The 22,530-nt window shown below is 43.4% G+C and overlaps 1 protein-coding gene across 1 annotated transcript; it reads left to right on the forward strand.

Annotated features, from left to right (window-relative positions):
- Window positions 1-422: 422 nt before the first annotated feature.
- pus10 (pseudouridine synthase 10) lies at window positions 423-22,530 on the forward strand. The gene is made up of 18 exons (XM_078273322.1): window positions 423-554; window positions 1,915-2,049; window positions 4,316-4,627; window positions 4,718-4,804; window positions 5,220-5,254; window positions 6,036-6,150; window positions 6,347-6,408; window positions 6,672-6,717; window positions 8,500-8,564; window positions 8,641-8,726; window positions 11,117-11,242; window positions 13,068-13,124; window positions 14,493-14,569; window positions 14,961-15,016; window positions 15,110-15,227; window positions 16,815-16,957; window positions 17,785-17,884; window positions 21,922-22,530. Exons 2-18 carry the CDS (start codon window positions 1,924-1,926, stop codon window positions 21,958-21,960), a joined length of 1,650 nt encoding a protein of 549 aa, XP_078129448.1. The 5' UTR covers window positions 423-554; window positions 1,915-1,923; the 3' UTR covers window positions 21,961-22,530.

Consider the following 22,530-nt stretch of genomic DNA (forward strand, 5'->3'; position numbering starts at 1 on the left):
AATTCATTCACTACGATTTTTTATTTTTAATTCTATACATTAATGTGCTAACTTATCCCAGACTGATTGGTTGTAGTCTCTGCTTTGTTCACAAAAGCCTAAACATTCTCATTAGGTTCATTAAAGCAGATCTTGTTTGAAAATATTCCACAGAAAACTACTCATGAGTATATGTTTAATCCTATTAGTATATATATAAACTGCATTTGACTCCAAAATCTCATCAATCTGTGGGAAATTATAATGCTATTGTGGAAATACATTTTCATTTTCACATTTACATTATCATTTTAATAAAGTCCCATATAGGCTTCCATGTTATATACTGTAAATATTAATATTATATTCATATATATATACAGTCTATGTTACATGTGTAAGAAATAAAGGTTATAAACAAATCAGAAAAAGACGATCTGGGTTGATTAGCTTTGTCTGTTGAAGCTGAAACGCACTGAAGAGACGCAGTCTAGATGGAACATGTTAACAAGTAACTGAACCTTAGTTTGTTTTCAGTGTTTAATACCTCCGTGAGTCCACCACCGCTGTGTCTGGTAGGTGTTTTCGACAGTTTAGCAGCTGCTCAATGTGCTGTTTACGTTCACATTCGCTTTTTAAAAGCTCAGTGTTAGCTTAGTTAGCTTAGCAGAGTCTGGAGAGACCAGACAGGCATGCTGTAGCGGATGTTTTGAGCCTCTTTTGGCAAGATAGTTTTAGTGTACTACATAATGTACACTAACGTGTGTAATTTCCTGCCACCAAAGCTTTGATTGTGTCCAGTCAGAGATGTCTGCGAAGACTACTATATATGTTTATTTAATGGTGTTCTGTCATGCTTTTAGGTTGTAGAAAGTCCCATTTACAAATACAGTCAATGTTATTTTGTATGAAGGGTTTTGTATTGGCAGTCTAATCTCAACTACACTTTATTGATGAAGCACCTTTCATGCAAACATGTGCTGTAGTGCTTCACGGAGCAGATGTATTAATCTGATTAAATCAGAGGGAAAAAAAAGACAAAAAAATACAACAATAAGACATTAAAAAATGGATAAATGAAAGCCAACAGAAAGAAATAAACACAGGTTAAAGGTCCCATATCAGGCACATTTTTAGGTTCATACCAGTGAGTGTGTGTATATATATGTGTGTATATATATATATATATATGGGCCAGGATGGGCCTTGGAGGGGGATATCATATTGGAGGGGCTGGGTGTCCTCCCCCAGGAAAAGTTTGAGCGTCAAAGACTTCATTTCCTGCATTCTGATGCACTTTTTTTGCACCAATTTACGATGGAAATCCCTTTATTTAGCCTATGAGAAGAAGAAAAAACACAGATGACAATTCAAAATATATCAAAAATATAATGGAAAGTATGTTGTTACGTGTCATTGTACATGTTAAGAGGGTATATGGAAATCCTGGAGCTTTCTTAGTGGGTATACTGCGTATACCTGCGTATCACGTAGACTACACCACTGGTTCATACTTGTATTTTGGGTTTCTACCAGAACATGTTTACATGATTATTTTTTCGTATACTGTCTCAGTTGTGTACGTGAAAGAGATGTACCCTATGTAAGAAATCTTCAAGTAAAAAAAGAGAGGAGTCGAGCAGAGGGCGTCGTGTGCTGTACAGATTGTAAAGTACCTGAGGCAGATTTGTGATATTTGGCTGTATAAATTAAATTGACTTCAAGTTCATTCATTAGTTCGAAGAACCCCAAATGATGTCTTACTTAACGTGTCTGACCAACAGTCAGGCTAGTGTAGGCTACATCCTTTGGGATTTGGAAAGGTTGAACCAGAAATGTGTTGAACTGAAGAATGTTTGAGTACCTGTCCTGTGTCTAATGAAGTAATCCCTCAGCCGCTGACCGCCCTGTGTTTCCTAACGAATGTCTCTGCAGCCCGGAGTCATGCTGCCACTGAAGGAGAAGGATAAACCTATCGTCCAGAAGCTGCTGTCGGCCGGCTGCTGTGCTCGCTGCGTCCTCAGGTTCTGCTGTGTCAGCGTCCAGGCTGCCTACAGACAACCCCAACAGGTAACACTCGCCTTCTGTACTCAATTATAGATAGATAGATAGATAGATACTTTATTGATTCCCAAGGGGAAATCCTAGGTCCCAGTAGCTTAACAACATCACACACAACATACACATACATCATAAACAGGATGATAAAATAACAAATCCACATGAATAATATGGACAATAAAAGAAAAGATACTAAATAAAAAATCCACATGAATGTACTATAAGGGATGTATAAGCATGAGAGGCTTGCAGTGACAGGGCAGGGACTGACCCTGTGGTTCAGTCTGCATGGTAAGGTGCTCTATGAGAGTGGGTGTCATGGTGGTAGTGCAAATAAGTCCAATAGTGCAAGGATAAAGTCTAGAGACCAGCATTAAATATGGGCATTATAAGAAAATAATGTAGACATAGAAATATAAAAACAATATAGCAGTGCAAGGATAAAGTAAAAAAAAAAAAAAAGACAGCATTAAATATGGGCATTATAAGGGCATAAAGTAGACAGTAGGATAGACACAAATCAACAGTCAATATTACAGGTTTGAAGTAATAGATAATAAATACAGCTGGGTATCGTAAAAATAAGGGATAGCGATATAGATAGATGTACGATACCGATTCCTGAACGATTCTAACTTTTTCGGGAACCAATTTCATGAAATCCATTTGAACAAAAATAAATAATATTGCATTACGTTATACTCTAGCAGAGCAGGGCGAGTGTGCTGAACAGTGTTGACAGGGCAAAGAAAAGTCACATCCATAAAGCTTAGTGAACGAGACGTGTCTGTGTTTCAAGCCGCTTTGAATCACCGCAGACCCCTTACTCACTGAGGTCAGTCCGCCCTCGCGCTGGTTGACAGACGTCCCCGCAGGGAGAGCGTGCACAGCGAGCTATAAAGTGCTCATATTCTGCTCATTTTCAGGTTCATAATTGTATTTAGAGGTTATATCAGAATAGGTTTACATGGTTTAATTTTCCAAAAAATCACCATATTTTTGTTGTACTGCACATTGCTGCAGCTCCTCTTTTCACCCTGTGTGTTGAGCTCTCTGTTTTAGCTACAGAGTGAGACCTCTCACTGCTGTTCCATCTTTGTTGGGAGTCGCACATGCTCAGTAGCTAGGTAAGGACTACTAGCCAGTCAGAAGCAGAGTATGAGGGCGTGCCCTGACAGTACCTAGGTAAGGACTACTAGCCAGTCAGAAGCAGAGTATGAGGGCGTGCCCTGACAGTAGCTAGGTAAGGACTACTAGCCAGTCAGAGAAGCAGAGTATGAGAGGCGTGTCCCTGACAGTAGCTAGGTAAGGACTACTAGCCAGTCAGAAGCAGAGTATGAGGGCGTGTCCCTGACAGTACCTAGGTAAGGACTACTAGCCAGTCAGAAGCAGAGTATGAGGGCGTGTCCTGACAGTACCTAGGTAAGGACTACTAGCCAGTCAGAAGCAGAGTATGAGGGCGTGCCCTGACAGTACCTAGGTAAGGACTACTAGCCAGTCAGAAGCAGAGTATGAGGGCGTGCCCTGACAGTACCTAGGTAAGGACTACTAGCCAGTCAGAAGCAGAGTATGAGGGCGTGCCATGCTAGCAGCTAGGCGAGCATTATAACGTGTGTTCCAAAGTGACCACGTGTGTCTCTGAAGTAAAGGCTGGACTACAATAGAGCTGTTTGGAGCAGTTTGTGAACAGTGTTTTCTGTTGGAGATGGTAAGTCCCTTTGGGGGGGACTTTGGGCTTTTTTCATTTTGGAAGCCTATTACATGCACAAAAAAGATATATAACACAATAAAGGAAAGGGGAAACACCAACAAGCATAATATGAGCACTTTAGGTTGACGGCCCGGGGTTAGCGGCAAGGTCCGGCTGAAGCGTCAGCGTGACAGAGCCACCATCATCCCGAGCCTTTCCAAGTCGACCTAGAGCCGATCACACTGCACCGCCACGGAGGAAATGCAGGGAGAGCAGAGGATTCTCCCGCACGGAACGGACGTCACTGACCCGCCGAGTCTTTCCTGCATGCTTCGATGTTGTGTAATGTTAGACAGTCAGCCATTCACAAGCATTATTAGATCTTGGTCCATGCATGCTGCGTGCTTATTGGCTCACTGACGCTAATGAGATTTAGGTGTTGAAATGTGGTATTGAATGACGAGGCATTTTTCGATACTCGATGCTATGGAGGAAATTCGGTCGGCGCCTAAAACATATCGACGTTTATAAATGTGTTAAAACTGCTGGTGTCCCTCTTAATGCATTGTGTAATTTTTTCATCAGGATACACTTAAAGAACTTCAAGCTTTCATCAGCGATGCAGAGGACAACAAATCAAAAGATTCAACAGCGGCAGAGTCCACAGAAGGAAACGACAATGATGCAGCAGTATCAGAACCACCGAGTAAGAGGGTGAAACTGGAGCCCAGCGGGACTGATGCTCCGTCAGAGGAAGCTGCTGTTGGTCCTGGTCCTGCTGAAGCTGCTGCTGAAGCTGCTGCTGCTGTGGTCAAACTGGAGGATGAGGAGCCGTGTGTGTGTGTGGTGTGTTTGGGGATTTTACAGGATCTCTGTGGCCCGACCCCGGCCGTAAAGGTGTGCGTGCTGTAAAATATTCACGTTCCACAGTGTCAGATTGTATTGTGGATCAGATGGACTTGATGTTTTTTTGTTCTGTGTTCACAGATAGCAGAGAAGGTGAAGGCCGAAAAGTACGAGTTTGACACCCTGGTGCTGTCTGTGTCTCTGCCCGCTCAGCTGTGTGTCCGCGAGGTAGGGGTGTGTGTGTGTGTGTGTGTGTGTGTGTGTGCGCGTGTGTGTGTGTGTGTGTGTGTGTGTGTGTGTGTGTGTGTGTGTGTGTGTGTGTGTGTGTGTGTGCATTTGTGTTTGTGTGTGTGTTTCTGTGTGTGTGTGCGCATTTGTTTGTGTGTGTTTCTGTGTGTGTGTGCGCATTTGTGTTTGTGTGTGTTTCTGTGTGCGCGTGTGCATTTGTGTGTGTGTTTGTGCGTGTGTGTTTGTGTGTGTTTCTATGTGCGCGTGTACATTTGTGTGTGTTTCTGTGTGTGTGTGCGCATTTGTGTTTGTGTGTGTGTTTGTGTGTGTGTGCGCGCGTGCCTTGGAAAAATGGAAAAATCATCATGTCCTTATTGTGTCCGTTAATGGGTGTTTTTATTTATTTATCCTGCAGCACTCCTGTTGGCTTCACGTAAAGAAGGAAATGAGGTAAATTAATGTTTTCTTGTCTTCTGCATTTCAAACTATTGTCACATCAGTCCGATGTCACGTGGAATCACAAGTCGGGGCCCATTCAGACCCGAAAAAAAAAAAGGGATCCAGCCATTCGCTTCAGGGTTGTGCGGTGGTGGAAGTGTCACTTAAATGGCCCATTTGTGGCGGGAAAAAAATCGATACAGCATAGTATCGCGATATTTCCTGTGGCGATACTTTATCAATACACAGACGCCAAGTGTCGATCTTTTATTATATAAATTACAGATGAGAAATTAACTTTTTGGTTGCTTTTTCAGTCTACCAGAACAAACAGAAATGTATCTTTTTAGACAAAACAGATGTTGACAAAGTTTTCCTTAGGGGACATAATATTAAGTTAGAAAAAAGGTATTACATTGCAATATATCGCAGAATATTGCAATACATTTAACATCGCCTCTGGTGATTTCGACCCCTAGTGATGTCCTGTTGTGTTCTTTAACCCCCCAAATGTAGCACACGTAGACTCTATATTATATATGTATATTATTTTCGGTCAGATTGTTGATAGATCTCAACCTTTCCAAGTGCACTTGAAGCCAACTTCATCACACAGAGAAAGAGAGAAAGAAAAGGGACAGGAGGGAATGAGCAAACAGTCAGCTGTTCCCCAAACTCCCGGGCAGTTCAGAGCGTGTGTTTGGTGTTGTTTCTTGTGGCAGAGATAGAGGCAGTGATGATGTTTCCTGTTTCCTGTGCAGCTATAAGCGTTAACTCTTGTTCACTCACTCAGAGAGAAGAGTATGGCGGTCGACAAGGACGACATCATCCAGGTGAAGGAGGCCTTTAAGTGGGTCATGCAGGGCCTGGTTGCCAAGGAGCTGGGGGGCGTTGGCGTGGTTACCAGGGTAAGCAAGAAAAGGAAAAAAAAAGTATTATACAATAACTTACAAACTTGACTTTTAATTTGAGCTTTGAAGCGTCTCCTTTCTCAGTTTGCGTTTTCACAGCCAGTCTTGGGATTTAAAAGCATTTCATTTCTATTTTTCTCCCTTTTATTTAAAAAGATATACTTTTCCACACTTTTGTTTTTGTTTTTTTCAGAGTCCGTTCGAGGTCGGTGTGGGGTTCACTCACCCGGAGACGGACGCTGACTGCCACTTCCTGTGAGTCTGAACATCTCTGAAGATCTAGAGAAAGCTGTGATGTTACGTTTCTGACTTTTAGATGGTTGTAAAAAGCAGAATTCAAGTTACATTTATGGATCATCACCTCTAACAAATAGCACGCAGGTCACACAATTGATGTCCTAGATATTTCTGTCAGCCTCAGGCGTGATTATTCTTTAAGGTGAGACAGGAACCAGATGAGTATGAACGAGACTGAAACCAAACGATGCTCTGCTTCCTGTTTTCTGTCCTCCTCGCAGTGCATCGACATGCGCCGACTGCTTCAAACCCACCAAGAACAAACAGGTGAGGAAGCTCGGAGTGAAAGGGTTCAGGAGACTTTACAATCAGAAGGGGGTCCTGTCTTGCACCCAGCGCAGCGCAAAGCCCGACGCAAGTGTCTTCGCTAGTTTAAGACCGACACAGTTGTCAGTTTCCCGTCCAGCACCCACGTCATTTAAATAGCAAACGCACCTGCGCCCATCTGTGGCCCATGGGCGTGCTGGTCTTACAGGGAGGTGTGTTCAGGTGCATTCTGGGCGTGCTGGTCTTACAGGGAGGTGTGTTCAGGTGCATTCTGGGCGTGCTGGTCTTACAGGGAGATGTGTTCAGGTGCATTCTGGGCGTGCTGGTCTTACAGGGAGGTGTGTTCAGGTGCATTCTGGGCGTATTGCTATCTTGAGGCAGCGTGAAGTGATCGTCCCATTGACCAACAAAAACCTGGTCTGAAGTCAATAACGCAGCATTTCATTGTTATTTTAACAGAGCATTAGTAAAATGCTCCTAGGCTCGTGCACAGCGTGCACACTATGCTTGTTACACACACAGGGACGCACAGCAGCACACACACATGCAGAAGATTACAAATAACAATATTACGGTGCAAATCCTCCATCATAACAGCAATGCTCCAAGGTCCAAACGCGCCTGGCTTTTAAAGGGAATGGGAGATGATCTCTGATTGGTTGATTGCATGTTACGCCCAAAACACACCTCTGATTAATGAAGACACTAAGTACAACCCTTTAGAACCATGACCCCGGCGCACGGACCCTTTTTTACGCCGTCAAACTAGCAAAAGTGGATTTGGACACGCCCTAAACACACCTGCACCAGACTCTTCACGCTGTGCTCTCAGATCGTTAAAACACGGCCCTGAAGGATGACGTTTATTGTCGTGTTGAGACACAAACTTCAAGAATAGTTGGACGTTTTGTGAAATACACACATTTGCTTAGATGAGACAATCTAAACCACTCTAATGTTTGTCTGTTAAATGTGAAGCCAGGAGGTTAGCTTAGCATAAAGACTGGAAATGGTGAAACAGATGGCCTGGCTCTGTCTGGAGGTGACACCTCCCAGCACCTCTAAAGCTCATTAATTACACGTTTATATCAGAGACGTTTTAGAAGAGCGACGCCCCAACTCAGTCATTTCCTGACTCTGTGTCACTCCCACGCCTCCTTGGGAGACTAGCAGCAGGTCCTGAGTGTGTTGAGGAGTGAACGTTCAACACACTCACAACATTATGAGCGATTATTTCGTGAAAGTATAATTTGGACCCATTTTACACAAGCCACATATCTCCAGAACATTCGGACACTAAAGTGAAAAGACTTTCAAACGAGGCCACGTCCACTTAGGAGGGTGAGGGTGTGTGTGTGTGTGTGTGTGTGTGTGTGTGTGTGTGTGTGTGTGTGTGTGTGTGTGTGTGTGTGTGTGTGTGTGTGTGTGTTACTTTGAAATATCTCATGAACCGTTCGTCCGATCTACTTCACACTTGGTTTCCTGGTTTATCCAGTTTGGATTTGGATATTATTAAACTAAACGGCCGAACACTAAAGGTTGTACACAATAGGTCAGTAGTAGGCTATACAGTGTGGATACAGTGTGCTTTGGGGTCCTTCTGTAACTCATTTCGGGGTAAAATGGTTCCAAATGGGCACTGTGCTAGTTAAAAAAAAAAACAGGCTGCTTAAACGCCCTCTGTCTGATGGGGGGCTTTACTCTGTCCTTTTTTATATTGTGTTCTATATATATATTATAGGACGAATAAAAACTGAGTATGTCTTTGGTCTCTTTGTGCAGTCGGTGTTCACCAGGATGGCCGTGGTCAAAGCTCTGGAAAAGATAGCTGATGCCAAATTCCTAAAGTAAGCATCATCTTCATATCTCCGTTCTTTACCTATAAAGTGCTGTTTGAATTGATTATATTTGGGTTCTTTTCAGACATTACGCTTCACCACCAGCGCAGCCGACCAGCAGCTGCAGCCCTCAGGACGTCCAGTGTCTCCACGCGTCTGTCTTCGTAGCAGGTATCATATACTGAACAAAATTATAAACGCAACACTTTGGTTTTTGCCCCCATTTTTCATGAGCTGAACTCAAAGATCTAAGACTTTTTCTATGTACACAAAAGGCCTATTTCTCTCAAATATTGTTCACAAATCTGTCTAAATCTGTCAGTGAGCACTTCTCCTTTGCCGAGATAATCCATCCACCTCCCAGGTGTGGCATAGCAAGATGCTGATTAGACCGCATCATTATTGCACAGGTGTTCCTTAGGCTGGCCACAATAAAAGGCCACTCTAAAATGTGCAGTTTTACAGGGTCCAGGGGGGGGGGTCAGTATCTGGTGTGAGGGTTATATATATATATATATATATATATATATATATGGGGTACTTTCCATAAGATCATCTCTCAATGCAAATCAAACCAGCTATTAGGCTAACTGAAATACAACCATGCCAATCTCTAGGTATGGTGAAGGGGATGTGATGATGTGGGGGTATGGTGAAGGGTATGTGATGATGTGGGGGGTATGGTGAAGGGTATGTGATGATGTGAGGGTATGGTGAAGGGTATGTGATGATGTGAGGGTATGGTGAAGGGGATGTGATGATGTGGGGGGTATGGTGAAGGGTATGTGATGATGTGGGGGTATGGTGGAGGGTATGTGATGATGTGAGGGTATGGTGAAGGGTATGTGATGATGTGGGGGTATGGTGAAGGGTATGTGATGATGTGGGGGTATGGTGAAGGGTATGTGATGATGGGGTGTATGGTGAAGGGTATGTGATGATGGGGGGGGTATGGTGAAGGGTATGTGATGATGGGGGGGCCAAGGGAACTTTATCAGGATCATAGTATCCTGGATCCATGAAATAACTGGCCTTTCAAAATAAAAGTCTGCCTGCCTCTATGGGAATCTAACATAGGGGTGTACTGACTTATGCCCCCTGTATTTTAAGGAAGAACATTTATTTATTTACGATACATTATTCATTCACAAAGAAAATTGGTGTCCTTAAAGGTTGGATTTTTCCTCATTTTTTTAATTAAGGCATTAAGATCAACTTCCAAAAGATTCCTCTTTTTAGTCAACTTTAGCATGGGTGTCCTAATTTGTTCACATGACTGTATATATACCCAGTTGTGTTCAGAATAATAGCAGTGTGTTTAAAAAAGTGAATAATGCTCAAAATCCTTAGAATAGCTTTTAATTCTATAATATCATTCATTGCACTGGGAACACCGCACATTCAATTCCAGATTAAAACATGACCAACATTGATCAAGTTTGTGTTCTACCTTTACAGAAAGTGAAGAAAAGGAATATTAGGCTGTTCAAAAAGAATAGCAGTATTTGCATTTTTCTTTACAAACTCAAACATTTACTGTATAAACTGGGCACTGAGCATTATTCACTTTTTTAAATACACTGCTATTATTTTGAACACAACTGTGTATATACAGTATATATAGGACACAATAAATTAGGGCTGTCCATGACTAAAGACTAGCCGACTAACACTTACATGCAGGGCTTTGAATTGACACCCGCCAACCGGCCAAATACAGGTAAAAATGACCTTTGGCGGGTAACATTGTAAAGCTCAGCCAATTTGGCCGGTGATGAATGAAGCAAACACTGCGTCTGTTTTTGCAACGGCAGGCTGCAGAAAACAAAGTCAGCGTTGCCCGATTGTGTCCGTTTTCCGCTAAGAAACGTGGCCGGTTTTGTGTGCCTTTTGTCTTGGAAAACGTCATCTTTATCTGGCAACACTGCTTGTAGTACTAATCTTACATTTCCCATGAACAACTTTGTCGTGACGTGTCTTACAGCCGTTGGCTACGTGCCTAGCGTGCGTGGTATTGGTTTTTGAGGTACGCTGCCACGGAGAAGACGAACGGAACGGAGCCAAACAAACCAGAGGAGCTGAAATGAAAGAGAAGTTAGTTAGGAAAAAAACAAACAAACACGTGGGGATATTTTTTGGGAGTTAGGAAAACAGAAGAGCAAAAGAGGAAGGCTGCAGAGACAGGTGACACTGAAGACAAAAGAGGAGGGGAAATAGAAGTGAAAATTGACTAGTGGAAAATCTTATTGGCTGGTAACTTTAGAAATCTACTAGCCCTGTTGGCGGCTGATCAGAAGAGTTTATTTTAAGCTCATATGACTTCGTCAACTAATCAAAAAGTTGATGTAATCGCCAGATCTGTAAAACTGAGTTTCTCCACAAAGAATCATGCAAAAGCACCACTTTAAATCTCATGTTTACCAGAGATGTGCTCAGAAGTTTGTTCAGCATGAAAAAGCATTAAAAGATGACTAAACAACTGAAGTCATCTTTGCCGACTTAGAGCAAAACGCGTGTAAAGTGTGTAATTTTTGCGTCCTGATGTTCTTCCTGTTGTCCAGGCAGGTACAACAAGTTCTGCCGCAGTCTTCCTCAGACTCCCTGGGTGATCGACGGAGAGCGGAGGATGGAGTCGTCGGTGGAGGAGCTGATCGCAGCGCCCCTCCTGTCTTCCTTCAGAGCCGACGGTACGTCCACACTAGGGGCCCTATTTTAACGATCTGGCGCCTGGCGCAGGTGCATTTAGGGCGTGTCCAAATCCACTTTTGCTAGTTTGACAGCGGGAAAAAAGGGTCCGTGCGCCGGGTGCATGGTTCAAAAGGGTTGGACTTAGTGTCTTCATTAATCAGAGGTGTGTTTTGGGTGTAACATGCAATCAACCAATCAGAGATCATCTCCCATTCCCTTTAAAAGCCAGGCGCGTTTGGACCTTGGAGCATTGCTGTTATGATGGAGGATTTGCACCGTAATATTGTTATTTGTAATCTTCTGCATGTGTGTGTGCTGCTGTGCGTCCCTGTGTGTGTAACAAGCATAGTGTGCACGTGCTGTGCACGAGCCTAGGAGCATTTTACTAATGCTCTGTTAAAATAACAATGAAATGCTGCGTTATTGACTTTAGACCAGGTTTTTGTTGGTCAATGGTGCGATCACTTCCCGCTGCCTAAAGATAGCAACACGCCCAGAATGCACCTGAACACACCTCCCTGTAAGACCAGCACGCCCAGAATGCACCTGAACACACCTCCCTGTAAGACCAGCACGCCCAGAATGCACCTGAACACACCTCCCTGTAAGACCAGCACACCCAGAATGCACCTGAACACACCTCCCTGTAAGACCAGCACACCCAGAATGCACCTGAACACACCTCCCTGTAAGACCAGCACGCCCAGAATGCACCTGAACACACCTCCCTGTAAGACCAGCAAGCCCAGAATGCACCTGAACACACCTCCCTGTAAGACCAGCACGCCCATGGGCCTCAGATGGGCGCAGGTGCGTTTGCTATTTAAACGACGCGGGCGCTGGACGGGAAATTGACAACTGTGTCGGTCTTAAACTAGCAAAGACACTTGGGTCGGGCTTTGCGCTGCGCTGGGCCGGGTGCAAGACAGGACCCCAGAGCTGTAACAATACCACATTTTGCTGTACGATTTATTGTCTAGGAAAATAATTGCGATTAACAATATAATTGTGGATACATCTTTTGGTTATATATCACTGTCATGCGACCCAGATAGTGTAATAACACAGGTACACAGCCTCTGAAGTAAACAACGCCTCTTTGTTATCTATAACAGATGTTTTGAACATAAAATTGACAATTAGCATCAACATTCATACCTCTTAGCACTTAAGCTAATGTTAGCAATGAATTGCGGTTAAACAAAGTAACAGTGATTACTTTAAAAAATATTCCAGTTATGTAATAACTGTTACAGGTCTAGTCCACACTCTGACGCAGTGGTCTTCATGGTTTTTTTTCATGAGAGCCACACTGAGAGGAGAAAATCAATAGGAGGGCCACTTTTACCACAAAGTATAATAAGCATAATAGTAAATAGTAGATAATAATAGTCATAAATAGAATGTCTGCTCATCAGTCTGTCATCCCTCAACATTAGCCCATCATGAATCTAACCGTCCAACAGCACGCTTGGCGTTAAGAGCTGGAAAAACGGCCCAAACTGGCAACTCCGCAGTGAGTCAGTGTCATGGACCGAAGGGCAGAGCAAGTTTAAATATCTTTTCTATATATTTACATCTTGTAATGCCGTTTTGGGGTATTTTTTCTTTAAATATAAATGATTTGTAATAGAGCAGACTTAGGGTAATGTTGTAGCGCTGCTTGTTCTTAATGTTTTTATGAAATATAAGTGTTATTTACTGCAATGCGAGCCACAAATTAAAGCTTGGCGAGCCGCGCAACGAGTAACTGGATGTAATCAGAACAGCGTCTAATGTATCGTGATAACCCCCCCTCACCCCCCTTTTCTTCTTCTGTCACAGAGTTTAATTTCTCCTCGTCTGGCCGAGAGGATGTGGACGTCCGGACTCTTGGAAACGGTGAGCCACAAATGTCTTTTCAGTGTCTGTGGAAGACTTAGGTTAGGCCTGTAACAATTATTACATAATTGTCTAATTGTCATAATCGCGGATTCTTTGTTTAACCGCAATGAATTGCCACCATTAGCTAAGTTCTTCAGGCGTGTGACTGGTAGCTGTTGATTTAGTTTAGATGTGCCAAATTGTAATTATAGAAGTGATTATTGGTCGGACTAAATATTTTAATTATTATTTCAATTGCTTGTCTTTGGCACTTGACCCTAAACACGTTCACGGCAACAAAAAGGGGGCGATACAGTTAGAAAATATGTTTTATGATAATAAAGAGGCGTTGTTGTGTTGTGTAGGCTGTGTATTTGTGTTTTTACATTATCTGGATCACATGACAGTGATATATAACCAAAAGATGTATAAGATTAATTGTACAGCAAAATTTGGGATTGTTACGGCTCTAAGTTAAGCCTGAGACGCACCGAGCCGATGATCGTCCGTCGGACAGTCTGGCGAGGTCGGTGACTCGAGTCTGGTCGGTGTGTTCCGTGCCGTCGTCCGTCCGAGGTGCCGTCGGCCTTCATTTTGGCCGATTTGACATGTATAATCGGCGGGGCGGGCACTGCTGGCAGTCAGACTCAAATGACCCATCTGATTGGTGGAGAGCTGACCAGGAAACGGGGAGCGGGATGAGCGTGACTAGAGCCTCTCAAAATCTGATGAACGTCTTTTAAACTGACCTTTGTTGATCTGAAATGAAGATTCAGCAGCTGCACGGCCTGTTTCTCTCTTCCAATGTTTTCAGAAACACGTTTCGGTGAACTATTTTAGGACGATATGAGATCGTATTCTGAACGAGACGCCATGACAGTCTGGCTTTGAATTTCTAGAGAAACCAGACCCACGGTCAGCTGCCGGTTTTCATTTTTGGGCGACAACACAGATTAGCGCCGCCTGCTGATATGGAGACGTATTACGTCTCGTCTCTTCGGTGTTCTGAGGCACTTTTTGGACCAACTCGGGAGACTGATCAGCCCGACTGGCTTTACTGCCGACGGTCGTCCGTCTGGTCGGTGTGTCTGGGCCTTTAGGTGCACACATATTGAGTCGGAGAAAATGAGTCGAAGAAAATGTGATGTTTTTCAATAGCATACAATTTGCCATTTCACATCATTTCGAGCCGTTATTATGACAACAGCTGTGTCTAAAACGTTGGAAAAGCTAGAGCAGTAAATAACTTGCTGAAGAAGTCCACTGGGCACCAACTACAGTCGTTAGATCTGAGAAAATCTGCTTTTTTAAAGCTGCGCCTGCAGAGGAAACTTCTCACCTGAAATGTGAAGAATGAAGTGTTTTCATGTTCTTCCTGATTGGCAGGTCGTCCGTTTGCGATGGAGCTGCTGAATCCTCACCGATCCCGACTCAGCAGAGTGGAGATGAAGCAGCTGCAAGAGGTCTTCTTCATCAACTCACTCCCAACCTTTTTCCTCCTCCTCGCAACCTGCTTATAAAACACTTCACTGATCTGTTCCTGAGCCAAATATCTCAACCATTGCAGCCAGAATTTGATCGTGTTTACATAGTTTTACTTGCAGCCATAAAGATTACAAAATGAAAAAAGCCCAAAGTCCCCCCCCCAAAGGGACTTACCATCTCCAACAGAAAACACTGTTCACAAACTGCTCCAAACAGCTCTATTGTAGTCCAGCCTTTACTTCAGAGACAAACGTGGTCACTTTGGAACACACGTTATAATGCTCGCCTAGCTGCTAGCGTGGCACGCGTGTCCTCACGTCATGTGGGCGTCTTTAACGACCACTAACTTTGTTTTTATTGTGTTTTTAGACCATCAACAAGTCTTCGGACAAAATCCGAGTGAGAGACCTGCAGATCGTTTCCAGGTGAGAGGATCTGAAACTGTAAAACGACGCTAAACTTAACTGCAGCTGCATTATTAATTATCTATCATAAATAAAAACCAAACTGTCCTGCAGGGAGGCCATGAGTCGGATGAAGGAGGGAGAGGAGGAGAAAACCAAGACGTACACGGCGCTCGTCTGGACCCAGAAACCCATTCAGAGTGAAGACATCGCCTTCATCGACGACATCAAGGTCCCTACAACACGCACACAGACACACACGGCACAGGAACACACACCGCACGCACACACACATGCACACACACGCACGCACACAGACACACACGCACACACACAGACACACACGCACACACCGCACGCATGCACACAGACGCACACAGACTCGCATGCACACACACACACACCGACCGCACACAGACACACACTCATGCACACACCGCACACAGACACACAGCGCACGCAGACACACAGCGCACGCAGACACACACACGCACACACCGCAGGTACACACACAGTCACACGCACACACACACACACCGCACGCACATACGGACACACACACACACCGCACGTACACACACCCCACACGCACATACGGACACACACACATTCAAACAGTCAAATTATTCAACAAATATTCTCCGACGGGGGCCAGAGAATCAATATTCGCAGCTCCTCTCAGCTCCTCCGGCCGGCTGTTCCAACATCTCGGTGAGTTGTGGCTGGAAGCAGCGTCACCACATGCTGTTCTTCTGTTTCGTGAAACGGCTAAATTAGCAGAGCTGGAGGATCTGAGGAGCCTTCCTGGTCCGGCAACTAAAAGTATGTTTTACTTAGTTTGATATAGCAAATGTTGCTGCTGTGTATCTTTTGTCCTTTTTATCGTACCTACCCGATGAATGGACTACAGATGGAAATTAGCCCTTGGGCTACAATCTGGCACTTTTACGTGTACTTCTGTACATGTTCATCAAATGTGCATTGTCCTGAAATAAATAAAAAAAATAAAATATAAAAAATGTAGTCCAGTGCGAGCCTATAAACTAATAAAAGAATTAAAAAAATCACAAGGAAACCTCACAGGTAAGCAGTGTAAAGACGATGAAATAGGCGTAACGTGTGCTCTCCTTCTGGTCTTAGTCAGCACTCTCGCAGCAGAAATGTAGTATTTAAGGATTTTAAAGATATTACCCGTCCTGGTGTCCTCGGGTCAAATTTGACCCATTTTCAAAGCGTTTCTAGATGAGAAATTTGGGTTTTCTTTCAAACAAATTGTCCAAAAGATAACCTGGATGGTTCCCTACAACGCTCTTAAATAAGTTAAATAAATAATCAGTTCACTACTTTCATTGAATGTGGGTGTTTTAGTCAATGTTATAGCATTTGAAGAAAAAACTATTGATAAAATAACTGAAAAAATGACAAACTTAAAAAAAAAGTGAGAAAAATTGTTAGAAAAAAATGACAAATGTCAAAAAAGTGACACAAAAGTGACAAAAATGTAAAAAAGTGACAAATGTGAAAAGAAAAAAAAAAAAAAGCGGGGGAAAAAAACCCACAAAAACTTCAAAAGGCTCAGAAAAAGTCGACAAACGTTGAAAAAAGTGACAAAAATAAGATTGATAAAGGTTTTTCATTTAAAATGTTGACTCAGAAGAAAAACGGGGGGAGGGTAAAAAGGTGGACGTTGTGACTCGTTGAGTTTATAGTTGGTGAATCTGGGTTTGTGTTAGAATCAGTTGTACGACAAGTTTGTTATTGACTGGATAAAGATTAAAATATAAAATAAACTCGTTGTTGTTGTTGTTGCTCCCGTCAGGATCTGACTCTGGACCAGAAGACCCCTCTGAGGGTTTTGCACCGCCGGGCGCTGGCCGTTCGCCAGCGCGTCGTCCACAGTATGAACACCCGCTTCCTGGACTCCCATCACTTCTACCTGGGGCTGAAGACACAGGCCGGCACGTATCCTGTATTTAGCATTATTATATGTTATTATATAGACCCAGTCACAATGTTGGTTTACAATAACGTCCAGGTAGAAAACTCCGGCGTCCTATTCGGACAATTGAACGACGCTAAGCAAAACGGGGACGAGGAACAACTGGATGTACTCTCAAACCCCTTATCGAAAATGTCTAAAAACAGGGGTGTTATACCTCTGCTTTAGGCCAAGGACCCCTAAGCTGACAGAGAGACAGAGTAGGTACTTTTTGCACTAACTCTGAGGAACTCCTAGGCCACTGGTTCTGAAGCTTTTTTCAATAATGTTCCCCCTTTGAACAGTGTTTTTAAGCCATGTACCCCCTAACCAGCGCAAATAATGTTTGGTAGAAAAAAAAGTCTGTATAAAGAGGAAGAATACAGCGACGTCAGCGCTAGATTCACTAAACTACAGCCTTGGACCTGGAGAACATTTACATGATGATGAAGAAAGGAGACAAATGTAAAAAAAAATCCGACAAAACCTTGGAAAAAGACGGTAGAAAGAAGGAAGGAAGGCAAGAATAGGTCGAAAATAGTAATAAAAACTTTGAGAAAAAAAAAACAGTAGAAAGAAGGAAGGCAACACTAGGGCGACAAAAGTCACAAAAATGTCACGTACCCCCTGCAGTCCTCCAGAGTACCCCTAGGGGGACACGTACCCCCTGTAGTCCTTCAAAGTAACCCTAGAGGGACATGGACCCCCATTTGAGAAACACTTCCCTAGGGGTCACGGACCCACTGCTGAATATCTAAATGTCTGATGCTCTCACATGTCAACACTTTGCTCCTGAACGTCAGTTCATCAGTTACATCAAAGAGTTTGTCCACGGAGACTTTGGTCGCACCAAACCCAACCTGTGCGTGCTGCTGAAGACGGACACAGACATCCTGGAGCTCGACGTGGAGGTGAGACGAAGAACAATCAAATCTGAGATTATCATCCATTCAGACATTTTAAAATCTCTACTATTTAGATGATACATACTGGAAAAGACTGGAAATACATACTGCAGCAGAGTGTCTCTTTTATATTGAACATGAAACGGGAGCGTGCCAATGTTCCCACATTTCTACGAATTATTTTTCACTGAAAATTATGCCCTATGTTCCCACAGTTCGCTCAATTCTTAGAAATGTGGGACCATTGGGCTGTGGGAAATCGCTTTCGTCAAACTCACCAGATTCCATTTAAATAAACAGTAATTTTATCATCGTAAAACACACTTCTTTCAGAGTCGACAGAAACACAAATAAAACTATCAAAAGCCGTCTTGGTTCGTCTTTCCACTGTTCCAACAATCACAACGCTGATTTGGTTGAAATAAACCCTTAACTCACCCATTTACATGTGGATACAGTATATGCTGGCTCTATACACGCTAAAAGTGCTGATTATTTACATGGAGTCTGGTGGAAATATGCTGGCTCTATACACGTTAAAAGTCCTGATTATTTACATGGAGTCTGGTGGAAATATGCTGGCTCTATACACGCTAAAAGTGCTGATTATTTACATGGAGTCTGGTGGAGATATGCTGGCTCTATACAAGCGAAAAGTCCTGATTATTTACATGGAGTCTGGTGGAGATATGCTGGCTCTATACACGCTAAAAGTGCTGATTATTTACATGGAGTCTGGTGGAGATATGCTGGCTCTATACACGCTAAAAGTCCTGATTATTTACATGGAGTCTGGTGGAAATATGCTGGCTCTATACACGCTAAAAGTCCTGATTATTTACATGGAGTCTGGTGGAAATATGCTGGCTCTATACACGCTAAAAGTCCTGATTATTTACATGGAGTCTGGTGGAAATATGCTGGCTCTATACACGCTAAAAGTGCTGATTATTTACATGGAGTCTGGTGGGTTCGGGGATGGCGATCTCGGGGCTGTTTCATGATCTTCCTCTTTAACATAAAGGTCTATCTCTGTAGGGATCGTCTCCATAATGTAGTCAGACACTTAGAATAACAATCTGAGCCTGTCAGCGGCAAAAACTGAACTTTGAGTGGACGGAAATTGACGGTGCACAAATGCTGCGAATAGTTTCGTGCCGCTTGTTTCGCCGCTGCCGGTTGCAGCGGTCTCGCTTAATACTGGACTGGAAGTTTATTTCACTTAGACTACATTCAGACTGCAGGCAAAAGTGGCCCAAATCTGACTTTTTTGGGGTCAAGTGACCAGGTCAGACTTCTTCAGAAGTAGTGTGAACACTCAAATCAGATTTAGACCACTTCCATATGTGGTCCTGAATCAGACCCAGGTCTGATTTTTTTCAAAGCGTCTGCAGTGTGAACAACCAAGGCGGATTTGATGTGACTTTTACGTCAATCTATATCATATCAAATAAAATCAAATAAAAGTGAAAATGCTGACTTTCTCCATAACCTCCCTAACGTTCAACAGCGTGCTGCGTCTGATGTCATTGTTACTGGTCTTTTGATCATGCGGGTCAGTTCGAAACCGCACAACAGTTCACAGTTCACACTAATGTCAACAGCCAAACTAATAATCGTATCTGAGCAAAAAAAAATCCGAATTAAGCATTAAGACTTGCGGTGTGAACGTAGCCTTAGACACAAAAACATCGGAAAATAGGGTCCAGGTTGAAAAATACCAAAGAATTTCTACACTCTCGTTACTTCCGGCTTCTGACCTGGTTGCAGTTCCACTCTGGTTCCATATAGGGGGCGCTCACAGGCCAGTGCAGAATGAATGGGACTCTATGGAGCTATACCCCTCAAAATCCACTTTTCTCAGGATATCATTTTTTGAAAGGGGAGGCTAAGAAAATACACACTGCTGGGTGTTAGATGTTTTTAAAGTGGCGGTTATGGTTCTAAAAAGCCTTTTAAAATGTCAATGACGTCATACACATATACGGCCAGAGATGCTGCTTTACGGCAAGCTCTGAGTCACTTCCTTTGTTCTCTCGAAGCATTGACAACACAGCTGACAGGTTAGACTCTCTGTTAATACAACACAGCTGACAGGTTAGACTCTCTGTTAATACAACACAGCTGACAGGTTAGTCTCTCTCTGTTAATACAACACAGCTGACAGGTTAGTCTCTCTGTTAATACGGCACAGCTGACAGGTTAGACTCTCCCTGTTAATACAACACAGCTGACAGGTTAGACTCTCCCTGTTAATACAACACAGCTGACAGGTTAGACTCTCCCTGTTAATACAACACAGCTGACAGGTTAGACTCTCTGTTAATACAACACAGCTGACAGGTTAGACTCTCTGTTAATACAACACAGCTGACAGGTTAGACTCCCTGTTAATACAACACAGCTGACAGGTTAGACTCTCTGTTAATACAACACAGCTGACAGGTTAGACTCTCTCTGTTAATACAACACAGCTGACAGGTTAGTCTCTCTCTGTTAATACGGCACAGCTGACAGATTAGACTCTCCCTGTTAATAAAACACAGCTGACAGGTTAGACTCTCTGTTAATACAACACAGCTGACAGGTTAGTCTCTCTGTTAATACAACACAGCTGACAGGTTAGACTCTCCCTGTTAATACAACACAGCTGACAGGTTAGACTCTCCCTGTTAATACAACACAGCTGACAGGTTAGACTCTCCCTGTTAATACAACACAGCTGACAGGTTAGTCTCCCTGTTAATACAACACAGCTGACAGGTTAGACTCTCCCTGTTAATACAACACAGCTGACAGGTTAGACACTCTCTGTTAATACAACACAGCTGACAGGTTAGACTCTCCCTGTTAATACAACACAGCTGACAGGTTAGACTCTCCCTGTTAATACAACACAGCTGACAGGTTAGTCTCCCTGTTAATACAACACAGCTGACAGGTTAGACTCTCTCTGTTAATACAACACAGCTGACAGGTTAGACTCTCTGTTAATACAACACAGCTGACAGGTTAGACTCTCTGTTAATACAACACAGCTGACAGGTTAGACTCTCTGTTAATACAACACAGCTGACAGGTTAGACTCTCTGTTAATACAACACAGCTGACAGGTTAGACTCTCTGTTAATACAACACAGCTGACAGGTTAGACTCTCCCTGTTAATACACATGCTAGAAAGAGGTTTGCTAATGTTTTAAAGACCACACCGAAATATTCACTCTGACATTCTGGTTCTGCTTTGGATGCCGTGAAGCGGGATCTCCGATCGTAATCAGTCCTTCACTGACCAATCAGCATTCATTAGCAGAATGCTAGCGTGTTATGGGCAACAACAACTCAACCTGTAAGTAATGGAAAGGACACAAGTACTCGTTCATTCAACTTTTGACCTATAATCCATGTTGAACTTGCAGAAACTACAATCAGATCTGAGATTTCTCAACAACAATCAGACGAAAGAGACACATTTAGTATCTAGCTCCATAGAGTCCCATTCATTTAGCCGTCTAGCTCCATAGAGTCCCATTCATTTAGCCGTCTAGCTCCATAGAGTCCCATTCATTTAGCGTCTAGCTCCATAGAGTCCCATTCATTTAGCATCTAGCTCCATAGAGTCCCATTAATTTAGCATCTAGCTCCATAGAGTCCCATTCATTTAGCCATCTAGCTCCATAGAGTCCCATTCATTTAGCCGTCTAGCTCCATAGAGTCCCATTCATTTAGCCATCTAGCTCCATAGAGTCCCATTCATTTAGCCATCTAGCTCCATAGAGTCCCATTCATTTAGCCGTCTAGCTCCATAGAGTCCCATTCATTTAGCCGTCTAGCTCCATAGAGTCCCATTAATTTAGCATCTAGCTCCATAGACTCCCATTCATTTAGCACTGGACCACGATCACCCCCAGTGGAGCGCTGGTGGAACTGCAACCAAATTCAGTACAATGGGGCTGAATAGGGAGTGAAATGGAGATTAACATCACTCACTATACTTTAAATGTGCTCTTTGTTTAACGCTGGGTGTATGTGTGTTTCCTCTCAGTCTGTCGATGTGGACTGGCCTCCGTCCATACAAGAGTGAACGCCGCAGACGACACCGGCCTCGTCCTGTTTCTGAGAGGCCACAGGTTCGATCTCCATGAGAGCGAGCTGGTGATGGGGTTTGGGAGCGCTACACCGGACCACGGAGCGTGGTTCAGGGTGTCTGAGACTGAAAACATAATGGTGTAAAACGCCGGATGGCGGTGAAGAGGAAACCTGCGTCACAGAGTCCTGCCGGCTGCGTTGTGAAGTCGGCTCTCTTTATGTTCTGGTCCTGGATTGTATCTTCAGTTGTATCACAGAAAATGTTCAATAGCACTTTCTAGTGGTTCTGTTCTGTCATGATTAGTTTCAGTTGATTACTGACACTGAGACAATTATTTTGTTGTGTTACATTTTCTGAAATGTGATGTTTAAAGGTGCTCTAAGTGATGTCACGCGTCACATGCAGCAAACATCTCCTCACTATCCGCTAGCTGCCTGTCCCCTGAACACGCCGGTCTCTGTAGACAGCCCAGGCTCCACAAACACCAACAAAAACAAACTGCGCCAACCTGCACCACCAAACATAACAGTCTTCCAGCCAATAACTGACAAGAAGGATTTGGGG

Source organism: Sander vitreus, chromosome 2 (assembly GCF_031162955.1).
Source record: "Sander vitreus isolate 19-12246 chromosome 2, sanVit1, whole genome shotgun sequence".
Lineage (NCBI taxonomy): Eukaryota > Metazoa > Chordata > Actinopteri > Perciformes > Percidae > Sander > Sander vitreus.